This window comes from Python bivittatus, unplaced genomic scaffold, assembly GCF_059951505.1.
Source record: "Python bivittatus isolate LINGU-HERP-01145 unplaced genomic scaffold, Pbiv_v1 ctg000210_np1212, whole genome shotgun sequence".
In the NCBI taxonomy this organism is placed as follows: domain Eukaryota; kingdom Metazoa; phylum Chordata; class Lepidosauria; order Squamata; family Pythonidae; genus Python; species Python bivittatus.
Window position 1 is genome coordinate 8,439,201 of NW_028277053.1, and position 16,979 is coordinate 8,456,179.

At 42.9% G+C, this 16,979-nt stretch overlaps 1 protein-coding gene across 1 annotated transcript; it reads right to left on the reverse strand.

Annotated features, from left to right (window-relative positions):
* Nucleotides 1-533: 533 nt before the first annotated feature.
* Nucleotides 534-16,811, reverse strand: NICOL1 (NELL2 interacting cell ontogeny regulator 1). Its single transcript, XM_025166716.2, has 4 exons — nucleotides 16,617-16,811; nucleotides 14,761-14,907; nucleotides 6,468-6,556; nucleotides 534-1,277 (listed from the first exon to the last, which is right to left on the reverse strand). The coding sequence occupies exons 2-4, from the start codon at nucleotides 14,879-14,881 to the stop codon at nucleotides 1,206-1,208; spliced, it is 282 nt and encodes a 93-aa protein (XP_025022484.1). The 5' UTR covers nucleotides 14,882-14,907; nucleotides 16,617-16,811; the 3' UTR covers nucleotides 534-1,205.
* Nucleotides 16,812-16,979: the final 168 nt, after the last annotated feature.

A 16,979-nucleotide genomic window follows, 5' to 3' on the forward strand; every position in this document is an offset into this window, starting at 1 on the left:
GCTTCTTTCTCTCCTGATCTATTATGGACCCTTACAGGTCCACCAAACAAGTTGACATAATGCATTCAGTTGGAGAACAATTTACTTATTTATTTTTAGACCTGAATGTTCAGATTTTAATCAATTCATGATGGGAGTTTTAGTCTATTAGCCCAACAGTTCTGAAGAAAGAACTAGAAGAAATCAGCTTAGAAGAGACATGCTCCCTATGTGCCAGGGAAGGAAAAGGGGCATTTATGGTGGTCCTGGCCCAACTGTAAAAAGAAGAGACCCTTTAGCAGCAGATGAGGACTGGGCTGAAGTAGGTTCAGTGCTCTGCCTCTGGCTGTGCCACTCAAACAGCTATTTCATGGGGTCTGAAAGGCATGCCAGCTCCAGAGCTGCTTGCCCTTGGTGGCCATGGCCCAGCGGGGAAGCGGTGCACGATCCCACTGCAGCTTCCGCCCAACATCACGCTGTGAATCTTTTCTGCATGTGGCTACGGGGCAGAGAGCGACTGCTGCCCAGAAGAGAAATGGCAGGGGAGGGGTCCATTTGGGGTGGGTGGGGTGGAGTGAAGGAAAAGGACACATCCTCCTTGCCCTGAAGTTGCTTTCGGAGATGCCTCTTCTTGGGTTGCTGCTGCTTTTTAATTTTAATTAGATTTCAGTTAATTCATATTCTTTAATAATGAAACAAATGGTTTAATGACTGAGCCTCTGACCTGATTCTGTTTCATTTCATTTTACATCTTTTGCACACTATCAACATCATATTTGCATATGATCAAAATCTGCTTTGTATACGTTATTTGGTATAAATATTCAATTACTTCTAAAAACACTCACGGGAAAAGAGCCCCAACAAAAGATCCCCAGAATCCCTGCTATGGTCTTCACTGATTACTTTTAGGTTTCTGTGCGGGGAGAATATAATATTAAAAAGGAAAGCTTCTGAAAACAAAACTCTAGTTTTTGCAAAAACCCATCACTGCGTCCCTCCCGTCTTTTCTTTTCCTTGGAAAGTATCTTGCAACTCCCGATGACACAAGATGAGGTCGAGTGGAGGGGAAAGACATACATATGCTGAAGGCAGGCACAGCAATCTCATACCAAAATTCTCCACTTAGTTTCATAAGCATCCAGATTTACATGTTTGCACTATTTGTTTCCTAACAGCGGTGTGATGAGCTTGTCAAAGACACTCCTAGGCGGAACCTCCAGGACTCAGTTCAGGGCGTTGATGGTTAAACAGTCACACAGGGTTCTCTTCTCCACTTTGAAAAGCAACGTCTCCGTCTGCATGAAGGGTGGGTGGGTGGGGGAGAGACAGGGGAGAAGCATCTTAGCCAATTTCATCACAGTCTCTCTCTCCTCCATTACAACCAAATGAAAAAACCGGTACAAAACATGATTTTAAAATCCTGATTTATGCTTTGTTTAAAAACAACACAAATCTTACAATTTTATATACAATTACTGTATATAAAAATGGGCTACATAAATGTGGCTGTCCACATTTTAACTATGGTTATCTAACAACCCAACACCATGACCAGAACTGCCAACTAATTGCTAGTTTCCTGTTGGGGTGGGAAGAGGACCAAAGTGCCGTTAAACTTCCCCAAGCCTTCAGTTTCCCACTCCCTCAGACAGATGAACAGCAGTATAAAAGCATACCCTGATCACTAACTTCAGCACAGTTTCTACTCACTGAATTAGAAGGACCCTTGGACCATTCAGCTTTCCAGTTTTGTTTGAAAATATCCAGGAAGGCAGAGAGTGCTACCTTTCTAAATAACCAGAAGTAATACAAGGTTATAGCTGGATGGTGACATCAGTGTGCATTCCTCCAGCCCTGGAGCTGGCAGAAAACTATGCCCTTGTAATCTGCATGCTGCTAATGATCAAGGCCTGTAACTATCCTAGCAACCAGGCTTTCAAGTGGCACTGTCTGTATGGCTCTAATGTGGGACAATTTAAGGGCAATGACTGGTAGATTCCTCGGTCTGAGTCCCACAGCATCACCAGCCAGCAGAAAGAACCATCACCAATTGCTCTTGAACATGGGGTGAGATAGGATTGGGCAAGTGCGAGTGATGCCCAGGATGGAGGGAGGGTTAAGCCAGTTTTCAGGCTGGCCTGCGTGAAGGCCATGAGGCAGAGAAGGGGCATGGGGTGAATCAAGAGGGACCTCTCTGACATTCTCTCCATTTTAATGCTGACCCCTCCTCTGTCTCACTAACCTATCAGCCAGGTTATATTCAGACACAAGCATAGCGTTTTTCCAGATGACCGTGAGATCTGCATTCAGAAATAACTCATGTGACACTAACTCAGTTCACACATACAAGGGGGGGGGGAGTGCTCCCTTCTGCCTAACCCTACCCCTGCAACTAACAACTGTTGCAAGGGAATGGCAATGGTTGCAGGGGTTAGTCATAGCCAGCAGCACTCAGAAATGGCCTATGGAATATGCAAATTGGGACTGGAGAAGAGCAAATGGTGGGAGTGCCACTCCCCCACCCCTCCCAGGAGCAAAAAGGACAGCCCATGCAAAGCAACAGAGCACTTACAAGATACTCATTTGGGACAGAAGCAGCAACACACAACTGTCAGAATCTGGCTCTCTTCCCTGGTTTTAATAGATGTTCTGGGCAGCACGGAATCTCAGCCTCTTCAGAGAGCATTAGTCCATTGCTCCTTTTCTTTAAACACAGGTATAACACTCTTTCAAAAGACCATTGAATACTATTCCAGAAAAGTACTGCACCCATGTTATATGCAAACAGCGCTTTGCAATGCACAGATAATGCATCCTAAGCATAGATGCCTCATGGCTGATCTCTCCTGCAGTCCAGGCCAAAAGGGCCATGGAGGGCAGTGCCAGCAGCCAGAGGGGAGGGGGCATGCTTGTAGCAGCCTAGAGTGGCCAATGGGAGCTGGGCAGGTCCATCCCCTGCCATGTCCTCTTCAGTATCATCAATGAGGTGTCATAGATTGTCCAGCAAGACTTTCTTGGGAGAAGAGGGCCAGTACTACTTTAAATCCGGAAACGCAAAAGTCAAATGCAGGCTGCTTCTGGAGATGAGATGAAGGGAAAATTATGAACATAAGTATGTTCTTCAAAAACAGTTCGCCAACCATCTCCATGTCCTGATCTGTGCCATAGAGGCATGTGAGGATACCCTTACTCTTCAGAACTTGACTGGACAACTCTGAGCTGCACAAAGGGTAACTCACAAAGGTTCAGGGATCTGGGCTCAGTTGACACCTGCTGTTGTGAAACAACTATTGTATTCATGCACACACACCACATATGAATTGCTCTTTCGCCCTGCAATCTTGACAGTGTTGCTGATAGAAAAGAGGAAGTCAGTTTCTTCCAACCTTCTACCAACCCTGATTCTCATCGCCTCATCACGTTTCTTGAAGCCCTTATCAACTTCCGTTGATAAGCAACTTTTTTTTGGTCAGCTATCTGTTCCCCAGCAGTCAGAAGCAGTCTTTTTGCTTGCAGGCAAAAAGAAAAGAAAAGAAAAGAAAAAAGGTTGCTTTTCTCCTGAATAAACTTTACTTAGGGGTTAGAAATGCAAATCTTCAGTATAGAAAAATATCCACAACCGAATATCTAAAATACCAGCCTCGCTATTTTGTGTGTAGCTCCACCTCATTTTGCTGTCACCAAAATTCTATCTACTTTAGAGTGAACCGTTTTTCATGATTTGAACAAAAAAAGAGGCCACTAAACCAAACAACACCCCTCCCAGTACCTGCACTAACATCCGTGAAGCATGCCTTGCTTCCTCTATATATAATGTTATAATTTCCAGGGAGTCCAATTTTCCCCCTCAGATTTCTAGATTATTTATTTATTTATCAAATTTGTATAGCCACCCATCTCACAGAAAAGTTCTGGGCAGCTTACAACAATCCAATAAAAGCAACACATACATAAACAATCAGTATAAAAAAATATAAAATCAACATTAAAAGCTAAATATGATAAAAACACACACACACACACACACACACACACAAACAAATATACCAACCCTAGGCAAAAGGGAATAAGGATAGCTAACTCAGCAGTAGAGCCATCTAAGCAAGTCTCTGGTTTCTTGGGAGCCCGAGACCTGGTACATAACCAGGTCTTCAGGGAAGGTCAAAAGGGATAGAGCTAATCTAATATTGGGGGAAGAATATTCCACAAGGCGGGCACCACAGCAGAGAAGGCCCAACACCTGGGACCCACCAACTGTACCTGCAGCATGCCTTCTCTGCTAGATCAGATGGGGCGGGCTGATATAATTGGGGAGATGCGGTCCCTCAGATAACCCGGTCCCATGCTATGAAGGGCTTTAAAGGTTAAAACCAGCACCTTGAATTGGACTCGGAAGCAAATTGGTAACCAATGCAGCTCACGGAGCAGAGGTGTAACATGCGCTGTTCTAGGAATGCACATAATTGCCTGCGCCACTGCATTCTGCACCAGCTGAAGCTTCCGGACACTCTTCAAGGGCAGCCCCATGCAGAGCGCATTACACTAGTCCAATCTGGAGGTGACTAGGGCATGAGTGACTGTAAGCAGGGCCTGCTGGTCCAGGAACGGGCACAACTGGCGCATAGAATGAAGTTGTGCAAAGACCGTCCTAGGCACAACTGCCACCTGCTCCTTAAGCAGGAGTCGGGAGTCTAGGAGGACTCCCAGATTGCGCACTGGATCTGTCTCGACCCCATCGAGCAGCAAAGATGGCATAGTCCCGGTACCAATGGCCCCAAAACCCAGAGCCACTCAGTCTTGTCAGGGGTCAGCTGAAGCCTGTTGTTTCCTATCCAAATCCCTACCGCCTCCAGGCACCAAGATAAGACATTCACAGCATTGCTTAATTCACCAGGAGTAGAGATATATAATGTCACCCCATGGCAACAGATAAGCTCACCCAGCAGCCTCTTATAGATGTTAAAAAGGAGAGGAGAAAGCACTGAACTCTGTGGCACCCCACCTAATAGGGGCTGAGGGCAGGACCTCTCCTCTCCAATCGACTGGAATTGGCCCTGAAGGAAGGAGGTGAACCAGCACAACACTGTGCCACCCACCTCTAATCCTCTGAGCTGATCCAGAAGGATACCACGGTCGATGGTATTGAAAGCCGCTGAAAGGTCAAGTAGGGCAAGGATGGAAGCACAACCCCCACCCACCCATGCCAGAGATCATCCAAAAGCACAACCAATACTATTTCCGTCCCATGCCCGGATCTGAATCTTCACTGAAAAGGATCCAGATAATCTGCTTCCTCCAAGGCCCTCTGAAGCTGTTGCACAACCACCTTCTCCACCACCTTCCCCAATAAAGGGAGGTGAGATACTGGATGAAAATTGTCCAGTATGGTGGGGTTGAGTGATGGCTTCTTAAAGAGGGGCAGACCAAAGCCTCTTTAAGCAGTAGAGGAACAACCCCCTCACTCAAAGAGAAATTAACCACTGCTCGAACCCACACAACACCTCCCAGACTGCTTTAACCAGCCAGGAGGGGCATGGATCTAAAGAGCAGGTGGGTGAGCTCACAGACCTGAGGACCCTGTCCACTTCCTCAGGCCCAACAGGATCAAACTGTTCCCAGATAACCAGGCAAGATTCCTCCCCAGGAATCTCCTCTGGACCTATATCAAAGCCAGCATTCAATTGGGAATGAATCCGAGCGACTTTATCTGACAGATGCTGTGCAAATTCCTCCGCACAACCCTGTAAGAAGTTCCCTGCACTCCCTTTACCCAAGAGGGTTTGTGTCACCTGAAACAGGGCTGTGGGGTGGCAATCTGTGGATACAATAAGGGCAGGGAAGTTCTGATGCTTCACCATCCTTACCGCCACAAGGTAGGCCTTAATAGCAGCTCTAACCTGTTCTTCTCTTCAGTCTGACTCACAAGCAGCTTAAGGCAGGCAACCAGGGAGGAGGATTTCTTACTTTTCAAGCAGAATTATTTTTACCCCCAGAGTTTGTAAGGACAAGCCAATTCTTATATGTCCTCCCCTGCTCCTGGATTCAGGTCAGAGTGCCACTTCTGGCACTAAAATATAACTATATATAGTACTACAGTAGTGATCTTGTTTGGATATTCAAAAGATTTGGTTCCATGAATATTACCGTGTTCTGGAAACATGGGTATTAATTAGTCTCTGCAACTGGAAGACTGAAAATCTCCTTTGGTAGAAATCTAGCTAATCAAAACATGGTTACCAGCTTAATTAACAAAATTCATTTTTTAAAAAAAGAGCACCCTCCCCATGAGCAATACTGTAAGATATACCTTCCTTAGTATAAGCATTAAATTTTAAATAAATGCTTCTACTACTTGCTTATGTAAAGTACATGTAATAGAAGGCGTTAGATCCATGACAATATAATTTTGGAACAATACATATCCCAATCTTAATTGTTTTCAGTAAATATGTGTAGGTGTATTAACAACAACAAAAAAGTCATACTCGTGAATCTAAATTGTACGCTGTCTTCTTTAAATCTTGCAAAGCCCTCTGCATGAATTCGAAGGCATGGCAGTCAACACATGGACGACCTGGAAGTGGATTTTAATAGAAAGACTTAAAGAACATGAAATATTACAGAACGTATTCAACTCTCTAAAGCAAGCACAGGAACTCAGTCTATCAACAAGGTATATGCAGCCCAGTAAAAACAGCACTGATTGATAAAAGGGTTTTTTAGGACCACACTTCCATGGGCCAAGAATGGAATCTGGCCTGTGGATTAGAGAGCAAATTTTCCTGCAGGATGATATTAGAGAAAGAAGAAGCTCAGTTCCGACAATCTAATAAATTAGAAATTTATTTCTAATTTCCACTCAACTTTCATCCACTTAGACCAGAAGTGGTCAACGTGGCACACCCAGAAGCTCAAAATTAAACTAAAATTAAAAACTATGAAATCAAAACTGGACAAAATATTACAAGTCTCACACAACTTAACATTTTTGTATTTTTTAAAAATACCCACAATTATAAAATATAATATAATAATAAAATATAAAAATACAATTATAAAGTTCAATATTATATACATATTAACAAAAGGTAGATTAAACTGACAGGATACACTTTAAGCACCATACATATATATTATAAAAATTAAAAATACCTAGACGTTTATTTTATTAAAAAACCATGAAATATTGACCAGATAGGTAGAATGACAGAGAATGAATTCAACCATTGAAAAAACACATATTGACAATTCACCCCAAACCGGGTGCTGGTTTATCCTTCTAGTGTTGTATTCTTTGGCTACCCTGTTGAGAAATTGATAGCTTTTGATGGGGTGGTACTTGCTGTTTGAAAAAGTTGCCGAGCTCTGAATTAGAAAAAGGCTGAATGAGGCTTCAGCCTTCATTCTGACGAGAAGACCATGTGTCAGAACCCTCGCAACCAGTCACTTATGCCGCTAGTTTGCTTGCTTCATTTCTGCCATTACAGAGAGAGGGAGGAAGCGGGGAAAGAATGGGAATGTTGGGCGCAGATGAGCTGTTCTCTTTCCCAGGACCGTACCAACAGTGAAACCTGAGGACATCCTCGACATGCGCCAAAGGGTCCAAGTCTGAAGGGTGTGTGTGTGATGGGAATGAGGTAAAACTGGGTTGTGGTGTGCGCAGGACTCAATTCCAGCAATGCTCTAGAACTGTACACTACTTCTCAATAAATGAACTTTTTGAACCTACATCGCTTTCAATGGGAGTTGCTTTCATTGGGAACTGAGCACTGCAGTTTCTTACATATTGCTGAAACTACCTTTTCGGATTTTATCCGGAGCGAAATCTCATCGAGGAAAATCCGGCAGATTGCTCTGACAGGAGTTGGGGTTAACGACGGGATGGCAGACGAAATTATCGAGGTGGAAGCTTGTGGAAGATCCAGCGGTTGGACCCGAAGCGAGGATGTCGAAGCCAGCAGAAAAACTGGCGGTGAGGAGGAGAAAGCAGCGAGCAGCCACGTGCGGGGCTCGATTCCAAGATCCCGGGGATTTGGAGGAGTGGGCAGTTGCCAAGTCCTCAAGGAATAAGTCAGTGGTTAGGTGGTTGATGGGCGTCAGTGACATACAAGCGGCCCAAACCCTGAAGGAGAAGAGAGGCCGTTGGATAAGCTGGAGATGCAGCTAGCTTCCATGGAGGTCATTGAAGACCTTGCTCTAGAGAGCGCTGGGAAGCGGGGCTCAGCAACTTCAGGCTGGGGGACCCCCAACATCCCTGGGGGACAGTAAGGAGGCGAGTGAGGGATCCGTGTCTAGTGAAAAAGAGGAGGTAGTCCCACCAGGAAGAAGTATGAGGGAGGAGAAGAATCCGTTACAGCAATGAGGTCTGAAGATGAAATTCGGAGGGGACCCCAGCCAGTTGGTGTGTTTTTTAATGCAAGTGCAAATTTACATGGAAGGATGTGGCCGCCTGTTCCGGAATGATGCAGAGAGAGTGGCCTATGTGTCAGGCTCTCTCAAAGGTAAGGCGGCGGATTGGGTGGTGGAGATGCATGAAGCTGGAGCAGCAGAGCTGAGAAACTTGGATGGGTTCATGACTGCTCTGCACAAACCCTTCGAAGATCCCTTCACAATCATGAGAGCAAAGAAGACCATCGAGCATATCAAGCAAGGGAATTGAATGGTCTCAGACTATGTGCTGGAATTCAAGGGGCTAGCCGGGAAGCTCCAAAACTGGCCCAAGGAGTTCAAGGTCCAGTATTTCCAAAAGGGGCTACAACCTGACCTTCTAGAGTGCGTGCTGGCCAGAGACAACCCTGAAACCCTGAAAAAGTGGATCAACCTTGCAGGGAAAGTAGAGGCCGATTGGATGTCTGTTAAAAGAAAAAGCAGCCGAAACGTCGCGGATTCGTCGGGCCCGATGTCCAGAAGATCGGGCTGGAAACCCAAGGAGGGTGGCCAGGATCAGAGACAAGGGAGGTGCTCGTGCTTCAGGTGCGTAGAAGAGGGGCACTATGCCACAAACTGCCCTCAGAGCCAAACCACGTGAGCAGCACCGTGAGGCAAGCAAACCGGCAAACCTTTGAAAGGTCCCAAGCAGGAAAAGAAAGGAACAGCTGCTTCGGGAGCGGAGGAGCAGTTTCAAGTCCCATTGATGCTGGAGAGTGAGTTTTCCGAGGATGAAGCTCAGCTAGCGGGAAACTCCAACCACCTGCTTTAAAACACGGCCAAAAGCAGGTAGACAACTCGAGGCGTGAGGACATAACGGCAGACGATTCGGAGAATGAAGATGTCATGGTGAGTCCTATGACGGTTGGGGTGTGACTGAGGGCCCTGAAAACCAATTGCAAAGCGGACTTAACGGCATTAATAGACTCTGGGTCCGCCCGTTGCTTAATTAATCCAGTCATTGTGAATGGACTTGGACTAAGGGTGCAGAAGTTAAAGACCCCTATTGTGTTTATGCAATTAGACGGGTCACTTGCAGGAGGGGGCCCAGTAGAATTTTACACTGAAGCAATCGAAATGAGAGTCGGGACTCATGGAGAGACTTTAAAGTGTCTACTGGCTCCGATTGCTGGCCATCCACTAATCCTGGGGCTGTCCTGGTTAAGGCTGTGGAATCCTAATGTGGACTGGAAGTCAGGACGGGACTTACACTGTTCAAAAAATGAATAATGCCAGCCCCCCGAGGTTAGCACTAGCGGCAGCAGGTGTGGAGTCTCCTAAGTCGGGCGATCCCAAGGACACCTGTTCGATTCTGGAGCAGCACAGAGACTTAAAGGGCACCTGGCATATTCATGCAGTTGATAAATGAAGTGCTACACACATTTTTATACAAGGGAGTGTTGGTATATTTGGACGATATTCTGATGTATACAGAAATGATGGAAGAGCATGTGGAGTTGGTGAGGAAGGTACTAAAGAAATTGTTAAATGCCCAGTTATTTGCAAAACTTTGCAAGTGTGAATTTCACAAAAGTCAAATTGATTACCTGGGATATCGGATGTCCAGTAGAGGAATTGAGATGGATCCGAGTAAAGTGCGTGTTATAGTTGGATGGGAGGTGCCAAAAACTCACAGGCAGTTACAGAGTTTCCCGGGGTTTGCAAATTTTTACTGCCAGTTCATTCCGAACTTTGCTCAAGTCGCCCTCCCTCTCACTGACTTGTTAAAAACAAAAGGGAAAGATGATAAGGCGAAAGCTCAAAGACTGGGGGCGCCTTTAAATTGGACAGAAGAATGCCAGTCAGCATCTGAGCAAATAAAGAGGTTGTTTACTGCAGAGCCGATTTTAAAACACCCTGACCCTGAGAAACCTTTTACAATCCAAGCGGATGCGTTGTCGGATGTGGCTACAGGGGCTCTTTTACTACAAAAAACCGAAGTGAGGTGTTGCATCCTTGTGCTTACATTTCTTGGAAGTTTACGGAGACAGAGAGATGCTGGTTAGTGTGGGAAAAGGAAGCCTTTGCCGTGCGGTGGGCGCCAATGAGTTGGAGGCACCTATTGGAGGGGGCACCTCATCCTTTTGAAGTCTGGACCGATCATAAAATTTAGAGGCTTTAAAGTCTCTGAGGAAATTATCCCCAAAGCAAGTCAGATGGGCTCAATTCTTCAATCGGTTCAATTTTACTTTGAAATATATATCAGGGGGAAAAAATTTCCTGGCTGATGCACTGTCTAGATTGTCACAGCATAATAGCCAGCGAGAGGAGGTGGTCACCGCCGTTGTTCCATGTTCCCACACAGGAATGGTGGCTGTTACTAGAGCTCAAGGTAAACAGCAAGAGTGCAAGCCAGAGGGAGATTTGCTGAATGAATTAAACCGTAACTTAGAAAAGGATGAGTGGTTTCAGAAGAGTAAAGAGTCTTTGACAAATAAAAATGGAGCATGGTGGGTAGGTGGCAAATTGTACTGTATGTCCCAGCTGAATCCAGAAAAATTATCCTAGAATGTGGCTATGACAGCAAAACAGCAGGTAAACAAGTCAGTAACTATTTTGTGAGCAAATAAAGAGGTTGTTTACTGCAGAGCCGATTTTAAAACACCCTGACCCTGAGAAACCTTTTACAATCCAAGCGGATGCGTTGTCCATTTTGTGGCATGCGCATCTCTTCCAACTGCAGGGAAGTTGACCAAAACTGATTCTTCTTTCCAGAGGGGCGGCATGTCAGAACCCTCACAATCAATCACTTATACCGCTAGTTTGCTTGCTTTGTTTCTGCCATTACAGAGAGAGGGAGGAAGGGGAGAAAGAATGGGAATGTGGACTGTTGGGCGCAGATGAGCTATTATCTCGTTCCCAGGAATGCCCAAGGTCATGCCAACGGTAAAACCTGAGGACATCCCCGACATGCGAATAAAGGGTCCAAGACTGAAGGGTGTGTGTGTGATGGGAATGAGGTAAAACTGGGTTGTGGCGCACACGGGACTCAGTTCCAGCAATGCTCTAGAACTGTACGCTACTTCTCAATAAATGAACTTTTCTTTGAACCTACATCACTTTCAATGGGAGTTGCTTTCATTGGGAACTAAGCACTGCAGTTTCTTACACAATGTTTTCCTCTCCTCAGAGGGAGGGAGGGAGGGAGGGAGGGAGGGAGGAAGGAAGGAAGGAAGGAAGGAAGGAAGTAAGTAAGTTAATTTTGCCAGCCTTCTTCTGTACTGCATGCTAGTATGAGACCCAACCTCCTGCTGCACACACAAAAGGTTTGAGGCCAGAAGATGTGAGGATGTGAAGAAAAGCTTTGTTTGAGCCTATGAAGAGCAGATGGGGTGATTTGGTCCCTGGGCCAGAAATTCTCCATGTTTATATTATGGTTCCAAGGTTAATTTTCAAACACCCTCACTCTCCAAAGAGTTAAAACATCCCCCAAACAGGTGAGAAGCTCAGAACGGACACTTTGGAACTTCTAAATAGAAGCTATTGCACTGTAGAGCAACATTACCAGAAATAGCACCAATGCAATTCATTTTAACTTTCCTATCTATATAGTTGCCAAAAGCTGTTTCTCCAAAATTCTGGAAATAGGTTTTGGCTTATTTTATGAAAAATACTACAATATCTTTGGTAGAAATTTTATTTTAAATGTTCTTATAAAACATCACAATCAAAACTAAACAAAAAAAATGTAAATACATTCTGCCAAGTTAAATATTAAAGACATTTGAAAAGAGGTCTTATCAAAAACAGTAAAAGCTATACAGTGCCTGGACAAGACTAGAATAAGCATGTCTCTTTACCCAAAAGAAAAGAAATCCTAAATAAGTTAGTTTTGATGGGTGAATATCACCTGTACAAAGAATGGGAAGATGGATGAATGAGACACTTGATCGCTGATGGGAAATTGATCTCAGCTGAATATATTTTGATGAAAAATTGGTCACCAATTCCAACCTTTTATTTTTTCATCAAACAAGAAATTAAACAGGACTGGAAGAATGTATCACTACAATTGCAAATATATTACACAACACTCTTCCTTCAGAAATAACATGCTCTCTTGAGAATCTTTCAGTGATATGGAAAGAGGATTTGGGCTCTGAACTTGTGAGTCTGCTTGGAATTTTTTATGACATAAAATTGCTTATCAATCCACCTCAGCATGTCATCAGGAAGTGACTATAGAAATAATTCACAGATGGTACAATATTTCTTTGATGGTGCATTATACTAATCAAAATATTTTCAGATTGTGCTGGAAGTGGTTTGCAATCAAATTACTGCCTCTGGTGGCAATCCACAATCATTGCATTAATTTTTTTCTAAATAAATTAGAAAAATCATTCCAGAATCCTTGATCAGTCTAGTTTGGCTTTCCCAAGACATATAAAAAGTTGCAGTGAAAAAAATCAATGAATTTGTTTAACTAGCTTCCAAAGTTAGAACAGCAAAACACTGAAACACTAATTTACATCTTTCCTTTGATCAAGGGTACTTAAAAGGGTAGGAAATAACATTGGCTAAAAATTAACATAAGGAGATTACTTTAGCTAAAAATTGTTTCAACCACATATGGTCTCCAATTTTAGCTTTAGTAAATACCATTTGATGTTTCAGTATGCAGAGCAGTGTTTCTCAACCTCAGCAAGTGTGGACTTCAGCTTCCAGAATTCCTTAGCCAGCATCGCCGGGGAATTCTGGGAATTGAAGTCCGCACACCTTAAAGTTGCTGAGGATTAGAAACACTGCTCTAGAGTACAAGTAAGCTTCCAAACTAGCACAAGCAAACTTTTCTTTGACCTATGCTAACTCTGATTTCAGAAAGAAATAGGAATTTGGTTGGGCTGTATTATAATGTGAACATACTCAATTCATACTTCCCAAAATATATGTATATTGGTTCAAAACTGTATGGCAAAAATATTCTTTTGCAATGCATTTAGCCACTAAAAATATTGTAGATGTGCTGGTCCAGAGCGCACACACCAAATCAGGATAAATATACAAAAATGCATTATAATAGGAAATTAGCTTGGAAAAATGCACATGTTAAGGAACATAAAGCATGTACATAAACCCTAGTAAAAATTTGCACCAAATGCATGTCATAGGAAGTTTATGCTATTATTTTTTAAATTGATGCAAGCAAGAAAACAGAGTTGATTAAAGATGCAAGCAAAAAAACAAAGTTGATTATGTGTTCACCTAATCTTAACCCAGCTGCTTCAAAACAAAAACCAGTTGCTTTAAGGGACTTTCCTATTGTGGCTGCTCTTGCCTGCCTCAGGCAGCCTCAATGGAAGATTTTATGAAATGCATCAGAAGAGGAACAGCACCTGAGGATGGGAAAGTGCAGACATTTACAAGCTCTTCTCATTTTGCCAGCTCTTAATTAATAACAATGATATTGAAAGTGTTCAAAGCTTCAGTAGAAAGAGCATTTGTGCAGAGGACTAAATTAGGAACATTAACCAATAGTCTGTAGAAAAAATGTATTCTACAAGACCATTTCTACATCTAGAACACATTTGATTACATTTGTCTTAGAAAGTTCTGCTAGTGCTGTGTCTAAAAATAAGGAATGTCTTTTTCATTATCCTGAAATTATTAACTGAAAAGCAAACTTTTTATCTTCTGAAGTATAGGGAATTTGCCATACTGTATTGACAAAACCAAGGAAACATTTTACTTTTTCAAAAATGATAAATAATGAGAAAGATACTCAAACTGAGCAGATAGTTCAAGTAATTAACGTAAAACTCCATTTGAAAAAAAAAATAACTTTCAGGAAGCTTTTTAAGGAAGAAAATACTTGTTAAGATGACTTAAAGCCACTTAGAGTTGAGGAGCTGTAAAAGACGAGGAGGAAGGGGAGAATAAATGAATGAACAAACAAACAAACAAATTCACAATTCTAATGAAAAGTATGCATACAATGGACACAGTTGCAATGAGCATATCCAAGAGGGACACATGCTATTGGATGTGATTACTGGTTGAAAAATGTTCCAGCAGGTTTAATCTTTTGCAGCAAAACAGAATTATATTGTGTGCAATTTAACTGCAATCTGTGATCCAGCTTGAGATAAAAGATTTCAGATGCATCTGCAGGGTGTGTGGGTACATAAATAATAACAACATGGTGGCTGCAACTGCATGATGAAAGTCCCACCCCTTTACATACATTGCAAAGGGGGGCTTCATCATGTTCACAGCTACATTTGACTTTTTTTCACTCCCTCCCCCCATATGACCCTAGTAGTTAATCTGTTAATATGCTGCAAGAATTGTTGTTTTTGCTTGGAAGCACACTGTGTTGACTTGACAGGACAGATGAAATTTAATACATACTTTCAGCAGGAATAGCTGTTCCTGATTCTTCTTCAGCTGTAGCGGCCTTTGTAGAAAGCAGCCCAGCCATTAGAAGTAAAGGGGCTAAAAGTACCATCTTGCTTGTGCAAGCTGTTAGCATCTTGCTAGTGGAGTCTTCCTCCTTCCCTGGAGAAAATAGGAAATGTTATGGATAACAGAGATCTTTCAAAGCACATAATTTGGCTGAATGGAATTTTTTTTAGCAATCCATGTGAGTAAAAACTGCAAATTAAGAATACACAAATCAATCTCTCATTCCCACTGACACAACTAATTAAATTATCTTCAGCCACACCCTTTTCCACGAAATCCATGCAATTGGTAGAAATAGGAGTAAGAATTAATAATAGAATAATATTAATAGAATTAGCAGAAATAGAAGTAAGAATTAATAATAGATGTAAGAAGTAATAATACCAAGAGGTTTCTTAAAAGAAAGGTGGTAAATTATTTTCCTTAGTGTTGTAATATTTCTGTTATACTCTGTCTACATTTATATGGATATGACTGGCATGAGAAGGGTTGGGATCATTTCAAATTGTAACGCTCCAGGTCCTACAAGCAGCACTGTCCCAGGAGCATCCACAGTGGGATGGTCAAAAGAGTCAAGATGACACCCGTGCCTGCCCCATCAAAGGCCTGTCTCAGTTTTACATGTATCACATGTGCCATAATGTAACAAGGGGTAGGGCTTTGATGGGGCAGGCACAGTTGCCTTCTTGATTTTTTTATCCTTCATGCCCTCGAGGATACTCCTGGTCCTGTATTTATTTATTTTCTTGCTTGTACTGTATTACTTCCCACCCAGAGACAAAAATCACATTTTAACCCCAAAGCTGTTTCTTGGCCCTGAAAGAGATGGGACCGAGGCAGAATCTCTGCTGCAAAGTAGTCTAACTTTTTCCAGTCAACTGCAGCATTTATGACAGTATTTGGTTCTACAATTTTAGAACAGGCTGCAACAGTTAGATAGCATAGTAAAAATATCACTGTAGTAATGATATATATCAAGCAATCTAACCCCAGAACTTCAGCAGTGTGCTGTGACATCTTACAATATTCCCAAGGTAATGTGGAATAAATCATATAATCACAAGCTTTTAGATATGATGAGGCAACCATTCTTGATAACAGTAAAGAAGGACGAATACATAGCTGTGGGGTTGCAGAGTCATAAACCATGAAGCATTGCTGTGAAGAGTCAGAATATCTGTATGCAATGAACCAAAGAAATTACATAACAATGCAGGCTAAATAAGCATGGGGGAAATTTCCCCATTTCATATCTCAAAGGTCAATTAAAATTATGGCATCCAAACAAAACACTTTTTGCCCACAGTTCCACAGAGGATGCCTATTTACAAAAGCACTGATAGAAGCAAAATCATTTTTCTGCTTAAACAGGTTTAACACCTATCTTTCCATTTCCTCCATACAATCCACACATGAATACGGTGTTCTGATTGTGGTAATCAGAGTGGGTTTTCAAACCACCAGAAACGTGCAGAGATATTACATTTCGGCACCTGCAATAAGTACAGAAGCAGCAGGTCCCCCTTCTCATTCTGACAGCTTCCCCTCCAGTGAGCCTGCTCTTTCCAAAGCAAAGCCTTGCCTAATCACCCCAGCCCCGGGGCGATTTCTCAGAACAGCTTCTAGTCCAGAAAATGGCTTGAGAAATCACCTGGTTTAGACCAGATCTTGTGACTGATGTGTGGTGTGCAAGCCGAGTGGGCAATGCATGGTCACAACACCGGGCACAGCCTCTTTTCAACTAAATTATACTTCAGGGAAAGCAAATTCTGACAAAGCAATCCATTTTAAAATAGAAATACCTGCTCTCTCCCTTGTCTTTGTGATGGCCGCTTTGAATGGCTGCCGCAACTGGCTAGTGCAAGATGTACTGTGCTCCCTCAGAGCAGGCGCACAGCTGCTCTTTATCCTTTCCCAAAAGGATCTGCCATGGCAACAATACCGAGCCCCAGACTAAGGGGAGGCTTCAGAGACAAAGGTTTGCATTCCCTGCTTTGTTACGAATGGCACAGCTTCTGTTAGCCTTTTACAGCATAAAACATCTTGTGACATGTAAAACATGAATATATTTATGACTGCATATGCCTCTGTGAATGATCATTTACTTCTTTAGATGCAAAGGAAAATGAGTATTATAACTGATAGAGAAAGGAGGACATGGAAAG

Excerpts from the sequence above, each read along its gene's own strand:
- NICOL1 (XM_025166716.2), bottom strand. The coding sequence starts at position 14,881 with ATGCTAACAGCTTGCACAAGCAAGATGGTACTTTTAGCCCCTTTACTT. Across the intron at positions 6,557-14,760 it reads AACAGCTATTCCTGCTGAAA|GTCGTCCATGTGTTGACTGC; the intron begins GTATGTATTAAA and ends ATCCACTTCCAG. Across the intron at positions 1,278-6,467 it reads CGTACAATTTAGATTCACGA|ACGGAGACGTTGCTTTTCAA; the intron begins GTATGACTTTTT and ends CCCTTCATGCAG.